This window comes from Equus przewalskii, chromosome 18 (genome assembly GCF_037783145.1).
Source record: "Equus przewalskii isolate Varuska chromosome 18, EquPr2, whole genome shotgun sequence".
Taxonomy (NCBI): Eukaryota; Metazoa; Chordata; class Mammalia; order Perissodactyla; family Equidae; genus Equus; species Equus przewalskii.
The window spans coordinates 20,400,039-20,427,926 of NC_091848.1; the positions used below are offsets into that span (position 1 = coordinate 20,400,039).

The 27,888-nt window shown below is 37.6% G+C and overlaps 1 protein-coding gene and 1 pseudogene across 1 annotated transcript in view; one reads left to right on the forward strand and one right to left on the reverse strand.

Moving 5' to 3' along the window:
- The window catches only part of NDUFB5 (NADH:ubiquinone oxidoreductase subunit B5), a 14,611-nt gene extending 2,769 nt beyond the window's left edge, over positions 1-11,842 (forward strand). Inside the window, exons 2-6 of the mRNA XM_008520737.2 lie at positions 4,706-4,794; positions 5,844-5,910; positions 6,720-6,781; positions 7,829-7,935; positions 11,649-11,842. Coding sequence (XP_008518959.1) covers positions 4,706-4,794; positions 5,844-5,910; positions 6,720-6,781; positions 7,829-7,935; positions 11,649-11,769 — 446 coding nt within the window. The 3' untranslated portion in view covers positions 11,770-11,842. The remainder of the gene's footprint in view (positions 1-4,705; positions 4,795-5,843; positions 5,911-6,719; positions 6,782-7,828; positions 7,936-11,648) is intronic.
- A 7,235-nt stretch (positions 11,843-19,077) lies between these two features.
- Positions 19,078-19,848, reverse strand: LOC139077072 (large ribosomal subunit protein uL10 pseudogene; annotated as a pseudogene).
- Positions 19,849-27,888: the final 8,040 nt, after the last annotated feature.

Here is a 27,888-nt window from a genome sequence, read left to right on the forward strand (position 1 = left end):
AGTATGATGTTGGCTGTGAGTTTGTCATATATGGCCTTTATTATGTTGAGGTAGTTCCCTTCTGTGCCCATTTTCTTCAGAGTTTTTATCATAAATGGCTGTTGGATCTTGTCAAATGCTTTCTTTGCATCTATTGAGATGATCATGTGGTTTTTATTCCTCAGTTTGTTGATGTGGCCTACATGACACTTATAGGGCTCCGCGAAAATGTTTTAATTTGAATTTCTTTTAAAATCAGAAAAAAACCCTATAATGTTAATAAATATGTGATAATGGATCTAGCCTGGATTGTGTTCATCTTATGTCAACCCAGTCATAAAATAATAATTTTAAATATCTTCTTAGAGTGGAAAGGACCCATGAAAGAAAAGTCTTAACATCCTAGGAAAGTCATAATGCAGTCATGGGAGGGCTATTTGGAGCCCCTTGGAGACTGTAGGTTGAATTCTAGGGAAATAAATAATCATAATAGCAAAGCATCAAATGCTTTGTATTCAGTCTATCTTATTCTTTCAAAGACTCTGCAAAGTGCTAACACTGTGATTATTCCCATTTTACAGATGAGGAAACTGTGACTTAAGTGTTACAAAAATAGTGCGCTACTGTACTAATAATAATTATAATAATATATTATTATTATTATAATGGCAGCTTACATTTATTGAGGACTTATGTGCCAGGCAGTAGTCTAGGATTTTAAAGGTAGTAATTGTTTAATCCTCTTGATCAAAGATATACTTTAAGCTCTTGGCCCTATGCAGTACAAGTAGGTAGAGAGGAAGTAAGATTTACTACAAAGCCAGAAAGATCTTCTCCAACCTAAAAATATCTTGTTCTGTTTACTCCTCTTCTCTTCTCCCAATTTAATTTGAATTATGTCACTTCACATGATGAAGCATTATAAATAGGGACTTGTTGGAAAAATGATGGAAAAGGCCAGTGATATTCAACAAATTTCCAGCAGGCATTTGAACCTGTTACAAAGCTACATGTGCTAACATTCCTTCATAAAATCCCTTTGTAGGCCATTTATGATTACAAATATCCTCCTCTTCAAATATTCCCCTGGATAGTATTTAATCATGCCTAGCTGGAGATAAACTGAGGTAAAATTTCACCCCCAGATCCTCTTTATACACTGTTCTCCATTCTTGGAATTCCCGAAGGATCATTACAGATCATCTACGCCCTTTCCACTGGGAGTAGGAAAGAATCTAATAGCTATAATGATGGTTACTGAGTTTCAGCTGTGTACCTGCTTTCAAGGGTAGTTTGCGCGTGAAGCCTTATCTGTCACTGTGGAATGAAAGGTTTTAATCTGTTATTGTTTATGTCTGCCCCTCCAAGAATGTAAGATCCAGCAGAGTGGAGAACCTTGTCTTGTTTGTTTCCCCTGCAGCTCGACTGCCTAGGTTCAAATCCTGGCTCCAGAGTTTAGTAGCTGTGTGACCTCGGGTCATCACGTCTTGGAAGCTAAGTGGAAAGCTCTTAATTACTCAGAACCTGCACTTCTTCATCTTTAAAGAAGAGGGTGTTTATTACAAGTGTGCTTATATTCTGTTGACTTGACAGGGCCATAAAATAAAATTAATCTCTTTCCTATTGATAAGTATTTATAACCCTGAAATGTATTTCTGGATAATTTTGCATCTGTCTGGAAATGTCATTTTGAAATGAACTTGTCTCTTACCATAAGAACTGAAAAAAAAAGGGAGAGAAAGAGGATGATAATTTTAATTTACCTCATAAGGTAGTCGTGAAAAGTGAGTGGAAAAAATCTACAGCCCCTAGCATTAGTCTTCTACGGGGCCCTGTGGCCACACCTTTCTTGAACATCTAGTACTGTCCTGTTATTTTCATTCACCCTCACTGAAACCTTTCTCAGAAAATAAGCTGATAAAAGTATTCTATTTAATTAAATTACTTATTAAATGTCAAGTATCAAGTGATTCCAGAATGAGCTTAAGTTCTCCCCTCAGCTGCCGGGAACTTTAACGTTGAAGACTGATATGTGCATATTATGATTTTAAAAAACTGAGGAGACTATTAAAATGATTATGTAAACAAAGGAGTGTGGAGTTAATTCAGACATGGAAGGTGGGGTATTTTAACTGGATTCTGGGGATAGTTTTAACAGGTGGAATTGGCAGATAAGTAAAGGATGTGTTTTCTGATGCATCTGAAGATGAGGCTCTTGGGATAGGTGGGTGTTGAGAAAGAAGGCTAAAAAGAGGGAACTTGGGACCAAATTGCGGGAGGGGAGGGACTGAATACAAAGCCAAAGTATCTTAACTATTTTGTAGGCAGCAGAGTGTCTTGGCAGAAGAATGACATCAGTTGTGTTTTAGGAAGATGCTTCTGAATGTTGGATGGCTTATAGGGGATGTCGATTACTTATGCCAGTGAGATAAAGAGGACATGGACAGAAATGCAAAGTTTGAATCTTAGAATCAAGAGGCCTTGACAGCTGATGAATGGGGTTTAGGTGCAAGGAAGATGACAGATTTTTAGCCTGGGTAATTGAGTTGGTGGTGCCATTGACTGGGAATAGTCTGAGAATGAGGGAAAGAAAATGACCAATTTTCGATTGTTGTCTTGGAGACACAAAACAATCTGCATTATTTGATCCTCACAAATATCACAATTTTCAAAAACAACTTTCCTGAGGTTATTTGCATTTAAAAAAATTGGTTATTGAAACCTTAGTTCCACATAATTAATAAATACCTAATTGAGAAATTCCAGGCTTTAGAGAGTGGTAAAAGATGCCTATTTTGGTGGCAGGAGGATCTGAGTTCCAGAAAGCCTGGCAGTCACCTGGTGTTCACCTAATGTTCCCCCTAATATTTTTAGATTATAAGCAGATGACCCTACTATGTCAGCAACAAATCATGAAGGCTCAGAATATGTGAAAACAGTTCAGTGCTGTGAAAGAGGGTTTGGAACAGTTAATAGTAATAACAGTTATCTAGCACATTTAATGACATGAGTAATTGTTGTTTAACAATAGGGTAGAGTAGTTCCCCCTTATCTGAGGGGATTCCAAGATCCCCAGTGGATGCCTGAAACCACGGATACGGCCAAACCCTATATATACCATGTTTTTTCCTATACATACGTACCTATGATAAAGTTTAATTTACAAATTAGGCACAGTGAGAGATTAACAGCAATAACTAATAATAAAATAGAACAATTATATTTTATATTATACAATTATATTTATTTTAATAGAACCATATATTTTAATAAAAGTTATGATAGATCTTAGCAACCTCAGCATATGATCTTTTTCTTCCCTTGTTAAGTCGAGAACTTGCACCTTTTCACTTAAAGGAAGCACTTTACTGCTTCTCTTTGGCATATCGGAATTACCAGCATCCGTACTCTTGCGCTTTGGGGCCATCATTAAGTAAACTAAGGGTGACTTGAACACAAGCACTGTGATACTGTGACAGTCAATCTGATAGCCGAGATGGCTACTAAGTGACTAATGGGTGGGTAGTGTATACAGCGTGGATCCTTTGGACAAAAGGATGATTCACCCTGGGACGCAGAGGGAAGATGCAAGATTTCATCCCACTACTCAGAATGGCATGCAATTTAAAACTTGTGAATTGTTCATTTCTGGAACTTTCCATTTAATATTTTTGGGCTGCAGTTGACCTTGGGTAACTGAAACCTCGGAAAGTAAAATTGCTGGTAAGGGGGGACTACTGTACAGCAATTCAAAGGTAGGAGAGATCTTATCTGGCTGGGAAGAATGTTGGTTTCTTGGAAGATAACATGTCATCTGGGCCTCAAGAACAGATTTCAGGAGAGGGGAGAGCATTCCAGACATTTAAGCTTCATTTGAATAAAGGACACAAATCTTCCTGATCTGTGTTTTGACTGAAATTCCTTTAATGGTAAAGTAGTTTTTTAAATTGCAGTGACTCACATGCAAAAATTTCCTTGAATGCCATTACACAGCAGGAACATAGTGACCCTCAGTTTCTCAGTATCTGTTAGATCCTTTCCTGCTTCCAGCAGAAAGGGCTTGGAGTGCCTGTAGCGATCCTTCCAGACTTCCAAGAGAGGGAACTTGTGTAGAAAGAAGATCCAGGAGTGAAATTTTGCCTCAGTTTGTCTCCATCGAAGCTTGGCTAAATACTGTCTGGGGGAGGGTTTGAAGAGGAGGACGTTCACAATCAGAAATGGCTCACAAGGGGATTTTGCCTACATGTGTTAGTGTTTACTTTTGAACAGGTTCAAATTCTTGCTGCAGATAATGTTGAATAAATATCTTTCCAGCCATTTTGCAGCAAGTCCCTAATGTATATTGCCTCATATGAAATGGCATAATTTAAATTAAATTTCTTTTGCAGCATTAGCAAATATTTATGATAGAGGTACACAAAGATAAGTAGCCGGCCCAGAGTATCTGACCTTCCTGCCTGCTGCTGAAACAAATTCAAACAATTACTTAGATATTTCTTTAGCAATGAATATTGATGAGGGGAGCTACAGTTTAGAACAGTACATCAATCCGTTTAAAGATGCCTTATCTGCCCTGCTGTTAGAACTCAGAGAAGCATGCATTTTTTATCTTAATTCGTATTAAATATTTATGCCTGTATGTTTTCTTATAATCTGATTTTATCTCAGAATATAACAGTATACCCATATGAACCTTATATATAATAGGGTAATTTAATATTTCCAGCTCCTGTGCGACACAGTGGAGGCCATGGGAAAAGACTGTTTATCATCAAACCTTCTGGATTCTATGACAGGCGTTTTTTGAATTTAATGGTGAGTTAAAAATTTGGTAGAACTAAACTCTTTACATACTAATAGGATTTTTTTTTTTTTTTTGCCTATTTAGAAAACATCTTTTATAAAAGATTTTATTTTGTAAATTCATATTTCTTTTCTGAAAAGATGCTGAGTTTGTGTAGTAAGGTCTGATTTGTTACCGAATTTCTTTTTAAATTAGTGAACTTTTCCTTTTTCAACAAAAGGATTCATGTATATTGGAGATAAAAATTGAGTCATTTCTTTCTTCTCAAGATTATGGAGTTTTGAAATATAATCTGTGTTCCCAGCAAAAAAATAAATAAATTATAAAACTTGGAAAACGGATTCATTTGGGGATACTTATTTGTATTACTAAAATATTCCTTAAATTACCAGAGAACTCATTGAAAGATTTCTTTAAGGAACTCGATTATTTGGGATGTGATTTTTTTATTTCTATGTAGTTCAGGAACATTGATTTCAGAGACTGAAGCAGGGTACTGACCATGTATTTGTATCTTAAGGCTCTATGAGGAAAAGTAGAGGCTTGGAGCGGGGAAGATTGTCTGGACTGTCTGCCGCTGCGCCTAAAGCTCTCACCCGCCATTGGAGCACTGGCTGCCCTCTAGACCTTTTCTTGCCCACTCTTGGGGTTACTGCCCCCTTCATCCCCTGGCTTGAGCTCCCACTTTTCTTGTCATGACCAACTCAAACTCTATACAGTGGTTGAAATCATCCTAATTTCTTTTTATACTTTTCTTCTTAATACACAAAGTTCTAACTTTTATTACATTGCTTTAACCAAAAAATGGAGAATCACTTAAATATATATTGTATTGTACTGTACAATTAATCCTTACTTTTTTCTTTCATTTCTGGTGCTAAATATAGGCATCTAAAAACAAGAGCAAAAGAAAATCACAGAAATAATTTGATACTACATCTCTAATTTGGCAAGTTTATTTTACAAGAAATGTAAGGAAATCATGTAATAAGGACAATTTGACAGTGTGGAAAGAGTTAGAAAATGGTTATATGAAACTTGTTTTTTCTAATCTTAACAGAGATTTTACATTTTGTTGACTGGGATTCCAGTAGCAATTGGCATAACTCTGATAAATGTATTCATTGGTAAGTACCTCCCCCCACCAACCAAATTGGTAAATTTTTAAAACCTATGCACATTAATTAAAAAAAAATTATGGATATTATAAGGAAAAGTTCTTTAAATAATAAAATAAACATAAACATGGGAATTTATTTTAAAATAACCAAATCTTAATCTGCAATGTTGTGGGTTTTTTTTAACATTTTTTTTTCCTCCAAAAACCTTTTTGGTCACCAACTCTATAGAGGCCACATCAAAGGCTTCAGAAAGCCTTGTTTTCCTCCTCCTCATTTGCCAAAACCAGCTTGACGAGTCTTAATAAGGAAAATAGAAAGAGATAGAAGTGGAAGAGAGCCTAAGAGATGGAAGAATTTTTTTATCCATCCTGGAACATTTAGAATTATAATCTTCTAAAAAAGAATAGAATTGGGAATGACAGTAAACATTAGATTTTCATGGGAAGTTCTGCTCAAAATATTTCTCACAGCTTGACTATTAAAATGTTTTGTCTAGTAGGTATAGGGAAAGCCAGAAGGAATAATGTCTTTTTTTAATATGTTCTTTATTATACCTTGATACATAAAAATAAAATGGGAAACGCATATAATGCCTATAGACAATGCCTTACACAAAGAAAACATCTAACAGATATCTAATGAATTAATTGACTTTCAACCAGATTGAAGTGAATTTAGAATATTAGATAACTTCATTGGTACAAACAAAAGGTCCTTTAAAAACCACATGAGGTTGATTTCTTACCTAAATAGTGAAGGATTAATCTTAGAAACTCCTGATACTAAAGTTGAACATCACTATTTTCTCTTATTAGGTGAAGCTGAGTTAGCAGAAATTCCAGAAGGCTATATCCCAGAACACTGGGAATATTTCAAGGTTGGTATAGGTCATTGAAAGTTACTCTCTGTTAGGTGTCTTGTCAATGTACTGGTTAATGTCTTAATTTAGCAATTATGATATAGTTTTATATTCAATTTTTGATATCAAGTAGATGTTACACTTTGTGCTCACTTTTTACAAGCAACTTCTTTTGGTAATTTTCTTCATAGTTTTATGACCTTAAGCTTTATGGTTTTTTAAGGAAAGATTCTGCGATGTGTCCCCAAGCTAGCAGAATAACAGTCAGAATTTATCATAAGTTCAATGCCATAGGAAAGATTCTACCAGTACTGATGGCGGCTCTCATTTGCTGAGCACCTACTGCGTAGCAGGCACTATGATAAGTTTTGCAAAGATTATCTCATTTCAGTAAAAGGTACTATTATTATTCCCACTTTAGAGATGAGGAAACTGAGGCTAAAGTGACCTGTCCAAGAGGCAGGGCTGGTATTTGAACCGGGCAATCTCCACTCCAGAGCTGAACTGTTAAGTCGTTTTACCGCACTGTCACTGCTGCTAAAGCCCAAAGTTAATTCTGTTCCTTGTCTTTACAAGTGCTGTAGTGAGAGGACGTGGATTAGAGTGCGTCCTGTCATGTTTTCTTATCTAAATGAATTGTATTTTAGGAAAGAAATACTTCATTATTAAATCTTAGGGTATGCCATACAATTAGTTTATCTTTGCTAACCAGTAGAAAGAGCTCCATTTTTGGATCACCAAACCCTGAGTTTGGCTCCTAAATCTGCCACTAAAGATACTCAGTGTAGTGTAATGGGAAAGAGCACAGATTTTCAACTCACACAGACCTGGTTTGAGTCCAGATGCTGCCACATAGTAATCATGTAGCTGTGCAATTTGCTCATCTATAAAACGGGGACAAAAATAGCATCCACCTAATGGATTAAAATTGTTTAAAATATATATACAGAAGTTGGCACATTGTAAGTATGATTGGTTTACCTGAGATGGTCATGTTAAAGAATAGTAAACTGGAATAGCAAAGTACTGTTCAGAAACTAATTTTAAACAAATTTTCTCTTGTAGCATCCTATATCAAGGTGGATTGCCCGAACTTTCTTTGATAGTCCTGAAAAGAATTATGAAAAAACATTGGCTATCCTTCAGATTGAAGCTGAAAAGGCTGACTTACGGTAAAAAAAAACAGAGGGGGAGGGCAGGGAAGAAAACCCTTTCCTATGGTTGCAAACCGCAAGAAAAATAAACTATTTCAACGCTATAGGATGCTCTATGTAAAAGGATGAAGATGGGGAGAGAATTAGCCTGTGCAGAGTGGAGATTATGAGCTGGAGACTAGGACACTATTAGGAGATAATAACTGTCAGATTGAAAGGAATTCTTTTTAAAAACATCCTAGTCTTTCAAGTGCAAGGCAGCCCTCTCCTTTCTCCTCCCTGCCGAATTTCTCTTCCTCCTACACCCAGTCTCATCCTTAGAGGTCTCATCCTTAGACCACTATTTAAGGATTTCTTATATTTGTCCCTAGAAAAGATTTTATGCATTAAAAAATATGTTTTATCTATCATTTAAAAAATATATTACCGCAAATGGAGTACTCTTAGAAATGCTGCTCTGCGCCTTGTCTTCATTTCACTTAAAGATATCTTGGTGACCTTTCTATAATAGGATGTAACTCATTCTTTTTAATGTCTGCATCATATATTTCCCTGGATGGATGTGGCTTAATTTTTTAATCAGTCTCCTGTTGTTGGTACTTAGGTTGTTTCCAAGTTTTTTGATATTATACATAGTGCTGTGGTGAATAGCCTCATACAAATATTTTTGCTTGTTTATTCAACATATCTGGAGTCTAAATTCTTAGCAGTGGCACTGATAAGCCAAATGTTATATATTTTACATTTTAGATGGATATTGCGAAAAATTTATATAATGTTATAAACCAAGGTTACTTCAGTTAAAAAAAAAAATAACCGTGTGCTATTGCCCATTTGTAACCAATAAAACTTGTACCAAGTCAGACACACAAAATTTAAATAAATAAATAGAATGACTTTAAATTAAAAAAAAAATTAAAAGATAGATATTTCCAAACTCTTCTCCAAAAAGGTGGGCCAGTTGTCTTTTCTGTCACCAAAACATCAGAATTTCTCCATAGCTTTCCCAGTAATGGAATTTATCAAACTTAAACATTTTTGCTGATAAGATAGTTGAAATATGTTACCTCATTTCAACTTTGTATTTTTTTGTAAAGTTGAATATTTTTTTATATATCTATTGGTTATATTTCTTTTTCTGTGAATTGCCCATTTTTCTACTAATTTGTACATTAATTAAAATAGCCCTTTTTGGTTTTGTCGCAGATATGTTTTCTCAGCTTGTCATTTGTTGTGTTGCAGAATTTTTCCTAACACAAGTGTTCTCATGTTTCAGATGACAGATGTGTAGTAGTAGCTTGTATGTTTGTGAGCACTTGCTGTGCACCCGTGCTTTGGTTGCTTTGTATGTGTTTACTCATTTCATTATTGTCAGGTTTGTCAGTCCTTTTCTTTAGCCTCGGAGATTTTGTGTCGTGCATAGGTCTCTGATAGTAATTAAAGAAGTAAATATCTAAGTCCAAAATTACCTTTTTAAATTGTTCCCTCCTGTTTCTTTTTCTACTTTTAAATTTGATTCTGAGATTTATTTTGGTGTTTGGAGTGAGGTTTACATACAGTCAATGTACTCATTAAGTTCAGTGGGTTTTTGACAAAACTCTCTCTCTGTGTAACCGGCACAGTCAAGGTCATTTCAGTCACCTCCTGAGCCTCTTTCCTGTCCCTTCCCGTCAATTCCCATCCTCTGCTCTTGGCCCCAGACTACCACAAAACAATTCATTCTGTTTTAAACTTTGTAGTTTATAAAAATTGCTATGATATTGAACAATATTTAAATGATTAAAGAATGTTTGGTTGGCTTGTTTTCTGGATGTGTAATGACATGTATGTAGAGTCACCATCCAGAGCCATCACTAAGTATTTCAGAGCCTGGGACAGCGACACGGCTCGTACTTAGTAACTTTGGACTGTTTTCAACTTTGGACACATGCTTTTGAGCTCCAATTAAGAGACCAGATCCCAGAATTCCTTAGACATAGAGATCCTAAACAGTTTCGAAACAAAACAGAGTAAAACCCCTAACAAAACCCTGACTGCTACCCACAAAGGAAAGATGCCAGTGTGAGTATGGAATGGGGAGTGCCTACAGTTTTCATTATTTTTTTTAAAGATTGGCACCTGAGCTAACAACTGTTGCTGATCTTCTTTTTTTCTTTTTTTTTTTTTCCTGCTTTCATCTCCCCAAATCCCCCCATACATGGTTGTGTATCTTAATTGTAGGTCCCTCCAGTTGTGGCATATGGGACGCCACCTCAGTGCGGCCTGACAAGTGGTGCCATGTCCGCGCCCACAATCTGAACCAATGAAACCCTGGGCCTCCAAAGTGGAGTGTGCAAACTTAACCACTCGGCCATGGGGCCAGCCCCTACAGTTTTAAAAAAGTGTATGTTTAGGTATTTGGAAAACTGAAGCATAAAAGAAAGATATAAAATAGAAAGGAATTATCTCTCATAAGTGACTGCCCCAGAGATAACTACTCTTTTTGGTCATCCAGATGTTTTAACACTCTGCTTATATACATAGACATAGTCGCAAATGATCACTTTCTGTTTTTAAATGAAACAGGAAGATGCTACACATACTCACTTTATCCCTTGCTTTTTTAACCTACCAGTGTATCTTATCCTCTCCTTCCATGTTATTATACATAGATTTTCCTCATTCTTTTTAACAAGTGCATAGTAGTCCATTATATGGGTGAACCCTAATTTATTTAACCAGTCCCCTTTGATGAATACATTAATTAGTTGCATTTTAGATAATTACATTCTAAAGGGTAGAAAAGAGAAAGGATGGCATTTAATCCTCAAAAAAAATGCACAATCACAAAAGTATATAATGTTAGATACACAATCACAAAGGTATGTAATCTCTCATAGATAGGATTAGTGAACTGGTTAAGGTTAGTAAGTGAATTCTTTAACTGTGGTAAATTTCCAGTCATATGAACAAGTTAATATGTAGTCTATAAAAATGGAAAATAAAAAGTTTGATGGAGAGGGACTATTTTAGGAATGTGTGGTAGTTTGCGCAAAGGCTTGGATGTGGAAGAAGGAACAATATCTTCATAGAATAAAGATTCTTCAGTTTGTGAAGAAGGATGAGGAGAAGTAAGTGGATCTTAGAGTTGCAGAATGGTTTTCTTAATCCTGATTTTTCTTTACAAATATTGATTGTCTTTATGATGTTGACCAGGCACCGTGTGATGCTGGTGGCTGGTGAGGAAGGTGTCATTCCTGCTCTCGGCAGGTTTTCTGTCCTAATGGTGATGGGCAGCCAGTATAGACAGGGAATGTGAGCTCTTCCAAGAAGCCCTGTTCATTTTTTAATTCCTAGCACTATAGCCCTAATGGTAGGCCTTCTGTAAATAACACTGTCCTAACATCTAAAAGGCAGGAAGACAGAAGTGCCTTACCACTATTCAGGTGAAAGTGATCTGTCCAGATAAAGGGCAGAGACAGAAGGAGACAATCGATCATCAGTTCAAGTGATGTTTTAGTGATTAAAAATGATATTTGATGGCTAACTACATAAGCAAGATAATAAAAGTAAAAACCAAATTTTGCTTATAGGAGTATATCCAATATATGTGTACACATGGATCTCTGGAGGGACATTACAGTTTACATAAAAGCAAAAGACTCTCTAGTCATTATTCTTTATGGAGATAATTCATTAAACTTATAATTGGAAATGCTGGAATCACAATATTGCTATTCCATTTGTTACAGGTTAAAGGAGCTGGAAGTACGAAAATTAATGCGTGCGAGAGGTGATGGTCCCTGGTATCAGTATCCGACCATTGATAAGGCGCTTATCGATCATTCTCCAAAAGCAGCTCCCGACAACTAATCTTTTATTTCTCCAAATTCAAAGTATATTCTCTTTAGGGGAAAATAAATTAATAAATATATTCTGTAGTTTTGGTCTGTGTGATGAATAAATCTCTTCCATTGCTCTGTTTCTCAATGTTAGTTCAAATTTAGGCTTTGTGTGTGTGTGTGATTTCGGTGGGTTTTCTTCAGCTTCGTTGAGGTACAGTTGACACAGTTGTAAGATGTTTGAGGTATACGTCATGATGATTTGACAGACATCGTGAAAGGCGGATTAAGCCTTTTTATTTGGAGGTTTCAGCGTCCTCTTTTTAAACAGATTTAAAATATAATTTGAAAAATAGGAATTTGTGAACTCCTAAAGAGGTAACTTTGAAGGGTTCATGTTTTATTTATCTGACAAATGAAGTTAGAGAAGTCTAATTATGTGAAGTCTCAGAGAGTATAGTAGTTTTTACACTTACCTGTATTGGATCTGGATTGACCACGGGCAACTCAGGATTTTAAATTACACAAATACTGAACCAACTATATAAAACATTAACAGCTTAATAAGCAATTTTTCAGTGAACATATCTCACTTTATAGTGTTGTGTCTTAACCATATATTGTTCTTTTTAGACACACGCACACACGTGCGTTTTTCTTAGATGGAATCTCTAAGATTCCTTAGAGTTCTTTTTTGGAAACACTGGAGGAGGTGTTCAACAGAGTAAAATGATTAGTGCAAAGATTATGAAATGTGAGTAAAAGCTAAAATGATGTCTCTCATTTATGAAAGCATTTACTGTCGCTGAGCACTGTGTTAAATAACTGCGTTTTTTCAGATTCTTTTCAAAATGACCTTCTGAGGTACTATTACTCTGTTTTGCAGATGAGAAATTGAGGCTCAGAGATTTTAAACACATATTCAATATTTGCAAAAATAAACGTTTATGATTCAACTTCAAAAATGGCCTTCAGCTTCAAAAATTCATTATTCTCAAACCTCTACCAGCTCATCAGTGCAGTACTGCTTTAAGAAGTGTGTTCTTATGTTCTTCATGAAAGTAAAAATGAACCCAGGTCTCCTAAGACTTAGGTTAGTGGCTCTCCAGTTTACTAAACTCAAGGCCAAATAGAGAAACTGTTTTTGCCATCTAAACAAACAAACGAAGCTAAAAATCAGAGGCCACTCATTCAGCGGATACCTTCTGAGTGACCTTTTGCCTTACGGGCCCCAAGATTGTTTGAGGTGGTTGCATTTTCTTACATCCCCTCAAGAGGGCGGCCTCGCCCAGCTACTCCCAGATTTTGTTCTGGGGATTCCGTATGCCATCTAATTACCTTGTAATTCTGCCCAAGAATTTGGGAGAAGGGCGTGCTGTCCTTCAAGCCCCTGCTTACACCAACCATTCAGTTTGTAGGAGACGGATAAGGAGAATGGAAGCATCCATGTCTTGTGAGTGGTGATAATAAATGATGCTCTATCTTTGTACATTTATGTTCACTTTTTTTGGACTTTACAAGTTGTTTTTGGCATTAGTAGATGTTACTTTATTTTCTCCTACTATTATAAATGTAAAAAAAAACCAACATAGAAAATACGGAAAATGTTACAAGAAGTACTGATAATCCCACCTACCCATAAAGAAATTTGAGAAATTTCCTGCAGGCTTTTTTTCTTTTTTAAAATAACTGGGATCATGTATATAAAATGGAGAGTTTATTTTTTTTAAAGTCTGGAAGTGTTTCTTGGAGGGAAATGTTAATAAAGTTAACATATATGTTTATACTGATTTTCATGTAAACTTTTTCTAATTCAAATACTTAAGCTTTTATATTGATGATGATGATACATACTGGGGATAAAGTGGTCATCACAGTAGACGTGTTTCCTCCAAAGAGTTTACTCTTTAGCACAGACGATAGACATTAAATCGGAAATTATGATGCATTGGGTTTGACGGAATAACAGCACTGTAGCAACCTGTGGGATTCCAAGCCGCCTAAAGGTACATGGACTGTAGGCTCATTTCACAGCATCTGGGACATAATAGGAAAGATCTGTTGAGTGAATTGCACATGGATTTAACACTGTTTTGAATTATCTCTAAATTGTCTTTTATTTTTCTGCAGTTCTACAGGGCCCAGCAGGTGTTACAAAAAGGTATGGGCTTGAATTGAGCAGACCTCGGGCTAAATTCTGAGCTTGCCAACCACTTTAACAATAATAATGACTACCATCTATTTAGTATCTGCTACATGTGCCAGACGTTACACTAGGAACTTTGTGTTTAATCTTCCCTTCTATCTCATATTGAGAAGTTCCTTCACTTCTTTAAGCCATATCTCTAAAATGGAGATTATGCTCTTCATCTGACGGTACTGTTGTGAAGATTACTGGGAAAATTATGTAAAGTGCCTGCTACACTGGTAAATAACAGGTGATAAATGAAGACTTCTTTTTGCTAACTAAAGATTAAACTGATCCCCTCCTTTTTCAAGAAAATTCTTAAATATTTTATAATACCTCTGCTTCAGGCCTGTTGACTCATAGAGTAATGGAATTATGGGTAGACTACAGCCAATGGGCAATGTTTGTTAAACCACTTCCAAATCATGGAAAAAGTCAAAAGTAACAAATTCTTACAATAGAAATTAACTGTACTGTTCTTCCTAGAAAGTGCATTTTGCTGGAGATGACGAGGAGTTAGCAATAAGTTCCCTGGGCTCAGTCTCTTTCCTTATGTCACCGTTTCTCAAATTTCAGTCCTTCTCGATTTCAACTGTCTCTATTTTTGCCTCCACATATATATCCTTAATATTTTCTTTAAATTTTTAAAAAGAAGTGTTACATCATAACTATAAATAGAAAATTAGTCCCTTGTCATAATTAAAATGTAATCACAAATATAACTGTGTATTTTATTCTACCTCCGTTCCGTTGCCTTCCCAAGGCTCTGAGCCTAAGGCCTGGCTCTCTCTTTGTTAAAAAGGGAGAATTTAAAAAGATTAGTGGTGTTAAAAACATACTACCAAATGGAGACAGTCTTTCATATAATCAAATGGAGAATTGAAAATGCAATAATTTTGTCATGATGTGATGTATTATCTCATATCCTCCAAGTGCATGCCCACATTTTGGAAAGTTTTTGTATATTTCATTAAGATGGCAATACTCTTGACATTGGAAAACATGGAAATAAACATCCTCTAAAGTGTCAATTATAATTTGCCTTAAATCACATTTTTTTTTTTTTTTTTGAGGAAGATTAGCCCTGAGCTAAGATCTGCCCCAATCCTCCTCTTTTTGCTGAGGAAGCCTGGCCCTGTACTAACATCTGTGCCCATCTTCCTCTACTTTATATGTGGGATGCTTGCCACAGCATGGCTTGCCAAGTGGTGCCATGTCCACACCCGGGATCTGAACTGGCGAAAGCCAGGCTGTGGAAGCAGAACATGCGAACTTAACTGCTGTGCTACCGGGCTGGCCCTTAAATCACATTTTTATTTGTTTTTCATATTATCTATTAATTGCTAAAGCATATTACTTAGCATGATATTTAGTTAATTATCTAAAAGCATAGGTTACTCAGCATTTCCCCTCAGAATCCAACCACAGAGAAGTTCTTTTTTGGAGAACGTTTGAGGAGAACCTCCCTAGAGTCATTATCTCTTTTCTATTTTTAACCTAATAATCACATATCTAGGAATTTATCTTAAGGAAACAATCCACAAAAAATGAAAAAGCTGTATACATTAAACTCTTGCTCATAACATCATATATAATAATGAAAAAACAGAAACAATATGTACTTAACAGGAGAATCGTTTGTTAATTATTAGCATATCACTTGATGGAATATTACGTAGCCATTAAAAATAATTATGAAAACTATGTAGCAAAGAGGGGAAATGCCTATGTTATTTAAAATAGAGGTAAGGACGTTATTGCAGAAATCCAAAATATATCACAAGTGGGAAGTTTATTTCTCTCTCTTTGTAAAAGTCTCAGCTGGTATGGGGGCTCTCCTCCAGGAAATTCTCAGGATCCTAGGCTCCTTCTGTCTTACCACTGCCATTCTCTACATGCAGCTTCCACTGCATGGTCCAAGATGGCTGACCTAGCTCTTGCTATCATGACTAAATTCCAGCCAATGGAGAGAGGGAAACAGAAAAGGGAGGCATGCTCGTTCCCTCTAAAACATAGGCCTGGAAATCACATGTCACTTCTGTTCCTGCATCACTGGACAGGATGTAGTCACATGACCATACCCACCTTCAAGAAATGTGTCCAGCAAAAATTTTGGAGAAGGGATATTGAGGGAAAACCAGCAGTCTCTGCTGGTCTTCTATAATGCTAAGTGAAAGTAGCAGCATACAAAAATAAAGGTACACTAAACAGTAATTGTACAGTGGAGAAGTCAAGCAACTGACTTGGCTTGGTGATCAAAATTAACATCACACACGAAAGTTAACACCATACACGAGGGACATATGGATATACTTTGAGAAAAACATGACCTTTGCGGTATGCCAACCAAGAATGCATAACCCCAGTCTAATTCAATCCAGTCACAAGGAACCACCAGAAGAACGAAAAATGGTAAACATTCCATTTTAAAAAAAAGCTGAACTGTATTTATTAAAAATGTGAATATTGTAAAAGGCAAAGAAAGGCTGTGGAAATCTTCCATATAAAAATAGGATAAAGACACATGCAACTAAGTGCAGTACCTGACACTGCACTGAAGAGGAGGGGAAAATGTTATAAAGCACGATAGTAGATGGACTGACAAAACTGGAGTACGGAAGGTGGATCAGTATTATATCAGCATGAATGGAAGAAGTCCATAATGCACTGTGGTTATGCAAGAGAATATCCCTATCTTTAGGAGACAGACATATTTAGGGGAGAAAGAGATATTTAGGGATAAAGGTGATGTATGTGATATGATGTAAGTGACTTACTGTCAAATGGTTCAGAAAAAATATCACTTATATGCATAGATGTGTGTGCAGATACATATAGGTGTGTCTATACATTCACATATATGTGTGTATATGTATATATGTGTGTGTATCTCTCTCTTGATATATATTTATATCCGTATGTATACATGTGTGTTATGGGTGGAATTGTGTCACTCCAAAATTCACATATTTAAGTCCTAACCCCCAGTACCTCAGAATATGACTGCATTTAGAGACAGGGTCTTTAAAGAGGTGACTAACCTAAAATGAGGCACTGAGGGGGCCCCAATTCAATATGACTGGTCTTTTAAGAAGGAGTGATTAGGACCAGACTTGTACAGAGGGAAGACCATGTGAAGACACAGGGAGAAGATGGCCACCCACAAGCCAAGGAGAGAGGCCTCAGAAGATAACAACCCTGCTGGCACCTCCATCTTGGACTTCTGGCCTCCAGAACTGGGAGGAAATAAATTTCTGTTGGTTAAGCTACCCAGGTGTATACTGTGTTATGGTGGCCCTAGTAGACTAATACAATATGTACTAACATTAATACTAATACAATAAGTATATATATGGTATATGTATATATCTATCTGTGTGTGGATGTATATGTATGCATATTATACACACACACACATACACACACAGGAGCGAGAGCAAATAACAAACAAATGAAGTAAAAGGTTTATAGATAATCTGGGTAAATAGTATGTGGATGTTCCTTGAACTATTTTTATTATGCAACTTTGAAATTACTTTCAAATTTGAAATAATAAATAAGTAATGTATAAAACATAAGTACATGCACACCATAATTGCAAATGTGAACAAAATCTAAAAGTGAAACAAATAAGATAAAATATTTGACTTAAGGTAGAGGAATTATTTTCCCTCTCATATACCCAACATTCTGTGATGTTATTTTGTTGTGTTTTATATCGCTTTTTTTTTTTTTTTTAGGAAGATTAGCCCTGAGCTAACTGCTGCCAGTCCTCCTCTTTTTGCTGAGGAAGACTGGCCCTGAGCTAATATCCGTGCCCATCTTCTTCTACTTTATGTGTGGGACGCCTACCACAGCATGGCTTGCCAAGCGGTGCCATGTCCACACCCAGGATCCGAACCGGCAAACTCTGGGCCGCCAAAGTGGAAGGTGCACACTTAACTGCTGCGCCACTGGGCCAGCCCCTATATTGCTTTTTTAATAGATTAAAAGTAGCTACCATTTATTGAGTCCAATAAGAGCCAAGCACTAATTAAGCAATTTGTATATTTTATCCTATTTATTTTTCACAATAATGCTTCAGGTTAGATTTTACTATCCTCATCACTTAAATAAGAAAACTGAGGCTCAGAAAGGTTAAAGTCAGTAGCTTAAGGTTACACCTAATAAAAGTCATGCCAGATTTTCAAAAGGACTTAAAAATAAATAAATAAAAGTACACCAGTCTTGGGGAGGAAGTGACAGGACTAAGCCTCGGTATGTTGTAAAGTGACTTTCATTTGGCACCTGCTTGAGCGCCCAGTGCTCTCCCCTTTTCCCTTGGATATAATTTAACAATCCCCTATTTGCGAATATTTATATTGTTTCTAATTTCATAATTTCATAACTAAATCTTTCCACGCATTCTTAGTTGGTTCTTTAAGATAAACTCCCAGAAGGGAAATTTTGGCCAGAGTGAATGTTCTCAGGCTTTTGTCGCATGTTTCAAAATTTCCCTCTTGAAATATACAATTCACACTCCCATTGGCGGCGTAAGAGGCCGTCAATTTTTCCAAGCCCGGCAGTCTTAAAATCTTCAAGTCTCTTGTCAGCGTGACAGTAGGATTTTGTGACAGTTTCTTTCAGCACCCCCAAGGTCTTGTGAAAAGTGTAATTCTCAACACACCATTTCTCATTCAGCACATACCTTGTACCTTTGCTCAGCATTCCAGATGTTGCAATTTGATTCTATAAATTGTTTGATGTCCTCATCGAATTGCAATAAAAGATGATTAATGCCAACAAAAGAAATTTCTGCAGAAAGTAGTCTTCTGTTCTCTGCAGGTATTTAAAAATTTGCCTTTCATTTCTTTGAACATGGTAATCATAGTTATTTTATATTCTGTATTTCAGAATTTAAATATCTGAAATCTTGCAGATATGTTTTCGTGTATTGGTTGTTTCCGCTGTTCTCACTCATTGTGCCTTGTTTTCTTGCACGCTTAACTATTTTTTTTACTGTGAGCTTTTTATTACCTTTGTCTTTGCCTCTGCCAACCATTGCCAGTCCAAAAGCATTTTAAAGATGGAATTGATCTCCACAGGCACAGTCAGGTCCCACTTGTACCCATTCATAACAGAATACGAATCCACAGACAAACTTTGACAGCATTATGGGTTCCCTATAGCAAGCAAGAATGTCAAGCATTTTGGGTGGTAGATGCTGCCTTTGTCAGACACCTGCTGGGTGATCAAGCTGAAGGAGAAGGTGAAGATTCTCAACATGTTCAGCAATATGGCTTTGCTGTAGTCCACTTTGTCTCCAGTTTAAGTCAGGGGCACATCTCTCAGTGGTGTCCCTAAGACCTTGGTGGTGATGCCCAAGGCTGAAAGACGGAAGTCTTCCCACATCCAGACCAGTGCTCTGGGCTGACTGTGTGACTTTGCATGGAGCTATGGCATCAACAAAGGCAGTAGCTGGCACCTGTTTGGCAAGCAGCATGTCTCCAATTTCAAGGAGTCCTTCGTGGAAAACATGAAGTCTACTTTACCCTGGATATGAGGCCAGAGTTTCTCCTGAGTGGCACTGTTTTCTGGGTGCCTTTCGATGGTTTTGCATTTCACTGTGTTCTTGCCCATCAGCACTAGATCCTTTCTCTAGACCTAGATGGAAGCATAGATCCACTGTGTTCGCTTGGAGACCACATTTTCTGTTCCCCTAGTAAAACATTTTGGATAATCTTCCCAAAGTTAGATGAGTTTTAAGAAGGTGGATTTCCAGGCTGCTGTGTCTTCTCTGGACGTCACATCAGTACACTGGCATTGACCTAAAGAGGATGGGAGATCTGAAGACGACATCACACTTACAGGAATGCCTGGGGAAGGGAAGTGGATTCTTAAAGGTTCCACATTACAAATCTGGTACTCCTGGAACCGTGTCATCCTTGCAACTCTAGAGAAAGGGAGGGATTAATGCTGCCTTGAAGGTGAGGGATGTCCTGACCAAACAAGCAAGAAAAGCAAAACTTTAGATTCTTGGAGGGATGAAGGGAAGGAAGGAGAAAGAGAGGAGGAGGCTGAGGGGAGAAAGAGAGAGGGAGGGAAAAAGAGAAAGCTGAAGTTAGACATGAGTATCATTTCGTTTCTAGCCACTGGAGGTCAAATGTTTTGGAAGAGGGAAGGGAGAGGGAGGGATGGGTAGGGGGCATGCTGCAGTAGAAATATACAGAGAGGTGTTGAAGAGCCCAGAGACACTGGCACTAATAGCCCACTTCCCTGAAGAAGGGAGCGAGCCTCTTGGGAAGCCCGCCTTTGGCACAATGCTACGTCGGTCCAATTTGAGGTAGGAGAAGCACTGAAATCCCTCAGTGGAGATGTAAGAATGGAAATTTCCAAGAAATAAAGGAAGAGCCTAATCTGAGGATTAAAAGGGCTTACTCTGTTCTAGGAAAAAATGGAACAACAGCCACTAAGACATGTCTTGGTTCAATGATTGCATTTTAAGCTTAAAAATGGAGGAAATAGGGAGAGGTTGTTAAAGAGTACAAGCTTTCAATTATAATCTGAACATCTAATGTGTAACATGATGACTACAGTTGATAACACTAAAAATTAAAATGGAAGTAAGGGAAATTTCTAGCCAGAAAAATCAGATCACTTACAAGGTGGAAAAGCCAAACTTTCTTCAAGTATCACGTGTTCCTCTTTTTATAAAATTATTTCTGACTAGCCATCCATCCATCCACCTTTTCATCTACAGACATATAGAGAGAGATATCTGGAGTGATATTCACCTATTATTAATAGTGGTAATTCTGAGTGAAAGAATTTTGGATGATTTGTGTGCTTTATTCCTTGTAACTTTGTTTTGTCTCAATGTTTTTATATTATTTCTGTTGTTAGAACTACTATGGTAGAAAAATTTAAGGGTCATTTCTATTTGAGGTAATGAATGTTCAGTTCCAAGAATTAATTTTGGCTGTACTTTTCAAAGATAGGAAGCAAGGGGATACTTCTTTTGTCTGGGCAATAACAGAAAAAGGAACAAAGTTTAGCAGGAATCCTGACTGCCTGTGTCAGTATTGCACATTTAGGTCTGTATTAGCCAGTTTCTGCCGTGGTTCACAATACTGAAAAACTATGTCTTGGTTTTAAGGGCTGAAGGTTAGCTTTGGATCTGCTCGGTTCTGCTGGTACCATGTGTCTTCTTCTAGGAATCTAGATTGATGGAACAGCCTTTGAAGATAATACCCCGCCCACGGGTAAGCATGGGAAGGGCAGGACAGGAATGAATATGTTTGAACAAGTAATGTAATATATCACATGGACCTTGAGTCCACGCTGTCTTGTGTTGTTTCTTCATTTGTGTCACATAGTTACCTTTTGCCTTTTTACAAAACTATAAGCTTCTTGAGGGCAGGCATTAGGGCCTTGGATTCCAGTTCTGTCATCTCCCAGCTATGTGAACTTGGGTGTGTTGTTTGACTTTGTGTAGTCTTGATTTCCTCATCTGTAAAATGGGGATAATAATAGGCCCTACCTTTAGGGTTGTGGGGATTAAATGAGATAGTGTAGACCCTGGTATAGTAGAACCGCAATAAGTTATCACTCTTCTATTTTTCTCCCTCTCTTCTCCTGTCCCTTTCCCTTCTCCTCGTCTTCCTTTTATTGTCCTATACCTTCTTTTTCTCGTCTTAGTTTCATAGGACAAATTTTTCTTGAGAAATATTCATGTATTTAAACTGTTCTTGCAAACTACTTCCATTTGATGGGGCTGTCAAAGTGACACTGGAAATAACACAACACAACTGAGAATGAGTGACACTGTTCCATCAGCACATCTTGACTTCCTCACAGACTTTGGAGTTTTCTCCTAGTGCGGTCTCTTGTCATGTTATCATTTCAGGAGGGTTTAGGAGATGTCTGAGTTTGAAAAAAAAAACACAGGAGGCAATGAAAATGAGAAGAAAGAGGGAAAGTGCAGCTCTTATGTGATTTTTTCATCCATAGAAAGTATTTTTTTTTTTTATCTTCTTAACATTTCACACATAAAGAGACCAAAGTGTGGAGCAGTTAATTAATTCTCTCAGATGATATAATAGGAAGTAGAGCTGGATAGTTCTAGGAGTAGAACACCGGACTTTCATCTCCCAAATCAATGTCCTGTCCTACAAATTCCCTCACAGACGTGATTTCCACTGACCTCTCCCTGGTTTGGTCATTTCTGGCTGCATATACTCTTGCAATATCCCCCTGCAGGCTCTTTCTCCTGGCAGCCGTCCCCATGCAGCCTATGCCACACACTACCACCAGCCTCACCTTCCTCAAAGGGCCCTTTCATATATGTCACTTTCCTGCTCAACAGCTTCCAGTGACTCTCCACTGCCTGTAAGGAGGACACCCAAAGACCTTGCCTGCTCCAACCCACCTGCAGTGTCGCATTCTTTTCAATGACAAACTTTCTAGGTACTCGATTCTTGCAAAAACAGTCTGCCCTTTAAATTTATTTTGTGCATTCCCCTAGTATGCTAGTTTTTATCTGTGTCAGGCAGTTGATGACTAATTGTGTATATTGTTTGTGGAATATTGCATCTTAGGTAGGCAAAGGGAAAATGCGTGGACTCACACGCTTACCAAATAGATTTCGGGCATCTTTGATGTGTCAGGTAAGAGATGTTGAGAGGTAGGAGTTGAGAAGGTAACAGGTGGTTTATAGAAGAAAGTATAGTTCCTCATTAGAAGAGAAGAAGAAAGGTAATTCAAATTGTGTTAGTTTTCTATGGCTGCTGTAAGAAATTACCACAAACTTGATGGCTTAAAATGGCAAAAATTTATTCTTTCACAGTTCTGGAAACCAAGTCTGAAATCAGTACAACTGAGCTGAAATCAAGGTGTTGGCAGGGCCATGCCTCCTCCAGGGGCTCCAGGAGAGGATTCATTTATGCCTCTTTCAGCTTCTGGTGGCTGCCAGCGTTCTTTGGCTTGTGGCCACATTACTCCAATCTCTGTCTATATGGTCACACTGCCATTTCCTCTTCTTTTGTGCATGTCAAATCTCATTCTGCCTGTCTCTTGTAAGGGCATTTATGATTACATTTAGTGCCCACCAGATAATCTAGGATAGTCTCCCCATCTCAAGATCCTTAATTTAATCACGCATGCCAAGCACAGACATTTCTTGCCATGTAAGATAATATTCACAGGTTCCAGGAATGAGGATGTGAATGTCTTTTGGGGGGTTATGATTCAGCCTATTATGTAAGTCATGAGGTCATAAAAGCTTTTAAGAGCTCTTCTTATGAGTGCTAAAAATGAAGAGTACCTAGTTACATGGTACTAAGTACTAAGTGATAAAAAGTTTTAAAAATTCATCTATATTTTCTAATGGTAGTAGTATCGTTTAGAAATTGTATTCAGCTACTTGTAACAGAGCACCCCCCACTGACCACGTCTTTCAAAAAAGCTGACTTAAACGAGATAGAAATTTATTTTTCTTTTATGAAGACCATCCAGAAGTGGATATCCCAGTGCCAATTAGTATGCAGCTCTAAGAAATCATCAGGGACCCCTTATCTTTGCATTTCTATGCTCTGCCACACCTGGATTCCAACCTCAGTATCAAGTGATGGTCCAGATGGCTGCTGGAACTCCAGGCATTAGATCCAGATGCCAAGCATCAGAAAGGCATAACACTGTCTGCTTACACCTTAATGTCTAGAACATACTAGATGCACCTAGATGCGAAGTTGGAAAATTTAGTTTTCCAACTGGTCACATTACCTAATTTTTTTTTTCTAGAGGAGAAGGGGAGATGGATATGGGAAATCAATTAGCAATCTTTTCACAGCCATAAACACTCTTAAAAACCTTTTTTTTTAATTGAGATACAACTGACATATAACATTCTATTAGTTTCAGGCATACAACATAAGGATTTGATATTTGCATATATTGCAAAATGACTACCACAATAACTCTAGTTAACATCCATCACCACAAAAATAGTTACAATTTTTTTTTCTCTTGTGATGAGAACTTTTAAGATCTACTCTCTTGGCAACTTTCAAATATAGAATACCGTATTATTAACTATAGTCACCATGCATACATTACGTCCCCAAAATTTATTTATTTTATAACTGGAAATTTGTACCTTTTGACCACCTTCACTCATTTCACCCACCTCCGACGCCCCACCTCTGCAACCACCAATCTGTTCTCTGTATCCATGAGTTCATTTGGTTTTTCTTTTGGATCCCACATATAAGTGAGATCATATGTTATTTGCCTTTCTCCATCTGACTTATTTCACTTAGCATAATGCTCTCAAGGTCCATCCATGTTGCCACAAATGGCAAGGTTTCCTTTTTTCATGATTAAATAATATTCCACTGTGTGTGTGTGTGTGTGTATACATATATATATTTTTTTTCTTTATTCATTTTTCCATAGATGGACATTTGGGTTGCTTCCATGTCTTGGTTATGGTAAATAATGCTAGAATGAACAAGGGAGTTCAGATATCTTTTTGAGTTAGTGCTTTTGTTCCCTTTGGATAAATACCCAGAAGTGGAATTGCTAGATCATATGGTAGCTCTATTTTTAACTTTTTAAGGAAATTCCACACTGTTTTCCATAACAGCTGCGCCAATTTACAATCCCTCCAACAGTGCACAAGAGTCCCCTTTTCTCCAGAGCCTCATCAACACTTATTTCTTGTCTTTTTGATACTAGCCATTCTAACAGGTGTGAGGTGATGTCAAACTGTGGTTTTGATTTGCCGTTCCCTGATGACTAGTGATGTTGAGCATCTTTTCACATACTTGTTGGCCAATTGTATATCTTCTTTGGAAAAATGTCTGTTCAGATCCTCTGCCTGTTTTTTAATTGGATTGTTAGTTTTTTACTATTGAGTTGTATGTGTTCTTTGCATATTTTGGATATTAACCCCTTATCATATATGTGATTTGCAAATATTTTCTCCCATTCAGTAGGTTGTCTTTCCATTTTGTTTATGTTTCCCTTTGCTGTGTAGAAGCTTTTTAGTTTGATGTAGTCCCACTTGTTTATTTTTGCTTTTGTTGCCTTTGCTTTTGGTGTCAAATCCAAAAAATCAACACTAAGACTGATATCAAGGAGTGCACTGCCTATGTTTTCTTACAGGAATTTTATGGTTTCTGGTCTTATGTTCAAGTCTTTAATTCATTTTGGGTTGATTTTTTGTGTATGGTGTAAGATAGTGTTCCAGTTTCATTCTTTGGCATGTGGCTGTCCAGTTTCCCCAATACTATTTATTGAAGGGACTATCCTTTTCTCGTTGAATGTTTCTGGCTCCCTTGTCAAATATTATTTGACTGTATATGTGGTAGTTTATTTCTGGGCTCTCTATTCTGTTCCATTGACCTGTGTGTCTGTTTTTATGCCAACATCATACTGTTTTAATTACTATAGCTTTGTAGTAAAGTTTGAAATCAGGGAATGTGATGCCTCTAGCTTTGTTCTTCTTTCTCAAGATTTCTTTGGCTCCTTGGCATCTTTTGTGGTTCTCTACAAATTTTAGGATTGTTTGATTTATTTCTGTGAAAAATACCAAACATTTTTTTTGAGCAACTTCTATATGTAGAAGCATGACTCAGGCTTGGGGATACAAAGGTGTATTATGGTTGTCTCTGCCCTCAAGAGACTTTCAATCTGGTTAAGGAGACAGAGTGCATAAATAAAAGATTAAAAAAGACATTTTAGTATCTAATGAGTGACAGAGGTAGTAAATGTATGTGGTGGACTTTCTGAAAAATGTGGGGCAAACAGGATTTAGAAAAAAAGAATGAATGATGGAGAATCTTCCAGCTTGGGTTCATCTTGAGCAAAAGTATAAAAGCATGAATGTTCATGAAATGATCAGTGAGTATTGAGTAGACCAATTTGGTTACAGATATGTATGGAGGAAGGCAGTTCCCCACGGTAACCTGCTGTCACTCCCCTAGCAAGGAAGAAAGGGGTCAGATTTGTGGATAATGATAGAAATAACAAAAATAGTTAGCAGGTCCAGGGAACTCTGCTAAGTGCTTTACAAACATTTTATATCCTTGTAATAATGTTGCAAGGTGAGTATAGTATTTATTTATTTATTGTCTGATCAGCATCCTTTTTTGGCAGAAGGGCCCCTCCCCAATCAGAGGCATGGGCACATTCGGGGGCTCTACCCAATAGACTCTTTCCCAGAAGCCTGGATCTTGAACAGAGACACACATGGATGGAATGAAATTACTGTTGCATCAACCGGTGGCAGCATCTAGAAAGAAGATGTATAAGTGGCCGCTACTGTGATCCTTGGTGCTTTAGTTTCTGATAGTTCAGCCCATCCTTCAGTACTGGGAGTCACAATTTACTTTTCCAAGACATCCTGTCCTTTTGCTTATGTTGATCAGAGCTAGTGTCCATTGCTTACGAAAGAAGAACTCTAACCTTTTCCATAGCAGAGAATACGTTGCAAGCAGCATATCCTGAGGGATGTGGAGTTGGTGGTGGTGGGGGGTGGTATTTGGAATTGCTTTTCAGTTCAAAATTGTATAGAAGGCAGCTAGATTTCCATTCAGATTTCAAGATAAAAAATAGCAGACCGTAGTACTCGTTGGTGAAATAGATCAATCAAGTTAGCACTCGTGTTGTCTGGGACTGTATGCCCGGAGCCATAAAGCTCTGGGGCAAGGTGGCTATCCTAGACCCCAGGGTGTGGGAAATGTCAGGGCTCTGTTTTAAGAGACGTTGGATAATTTGTTACAAGGGATGGACATGCTCAGATCTTTAAAGTCTTCAAGGAATAGAATGAATCTCAGAGTATTTATGTGATCATGAGAAAATAATGACTTCCTGCTTGCTGCTGCAGAATGAGATCCTCAAAAATCAAATCCTATTGCTGAAAATGCTATCTCACTTACTTTTATGTCCGAGTTATGGCACGCATCAGAAGAGAGTAGGAGCCCCATAATTGAAATCGAGAAGTCTGGGAGTAGGCAGGGGACTTGGACAATCCCAAGTTCTGAAACCCTTCTGAACTTCTCCCCGCACTCTTTCCTTCTCTAAGGAAGCCATACTCCCTTTCAGCAGCAAATTAGCATTTTTCCCATTGTCAACCTGTCAGTGTTTTCTACTGATAATGATTTTCCATGATAAATCAATGTCGTCTCCAAGAGTCAACTGCAGAAGTGGGGTGGAGAGTTCAGCATTTATACTCAAAGTTGTCACAGGAATCAGCAAATTCTACAAAATGGGGCAATGTCAGCGGGAATGGATACTGAGGACGTTTGACCAAGGAGGGCAAAATACGATTTTAGATCGGGTCAAACTGATCAATATGAATTTACTCAGCAGACATTCTTTATTAGCATGGGCATGATCCTAATACAAACTTGGGTTGCCTAGCACAAGCCTGGACCAAATGTTGGCTCATGCTACATGACAACAAGGGGCTAGGAATCCCTTGGCATAGCATAGAGGAAGGGACTCAAGAGGCAGAAACTCTGAATTTGATCTATCAAATATGTCTCCAATGGGGCACACAATCTTTCAAAGGCAATTAACTAATCATTCCAACTGGCTCTGAATGCCACTGACAGGAGTTGCCCAGGAAGTGGGCTTTCTGATCTCTGTGGGGCTGGAGGAATCCCGGGTGGACACCCCTGGTGGCAGTAATTCACTGCCAGGAGCAAAGCTGGTGGGGTTATGATATTAGGCAGCAGTCCAAACGCGATTAGCAGATCTTAGAGAATGGATAATTCACAGATCACTCTGGCTATGGTTTATCACAGAGTTCCCAGGAACATAAGCAGTGGACATTCCACTAAGATATCATATTCCAACCTTGTCAACTCCAAGTTTAGCAAGCAGAGATCTGAATCAAGCCATCATCCTAGATAGTCATGGTTACAGACGGGAGTTAGTTGGCACCCCCAGAGCTCCTTGATTGACTAGTAGGCTGGGTGC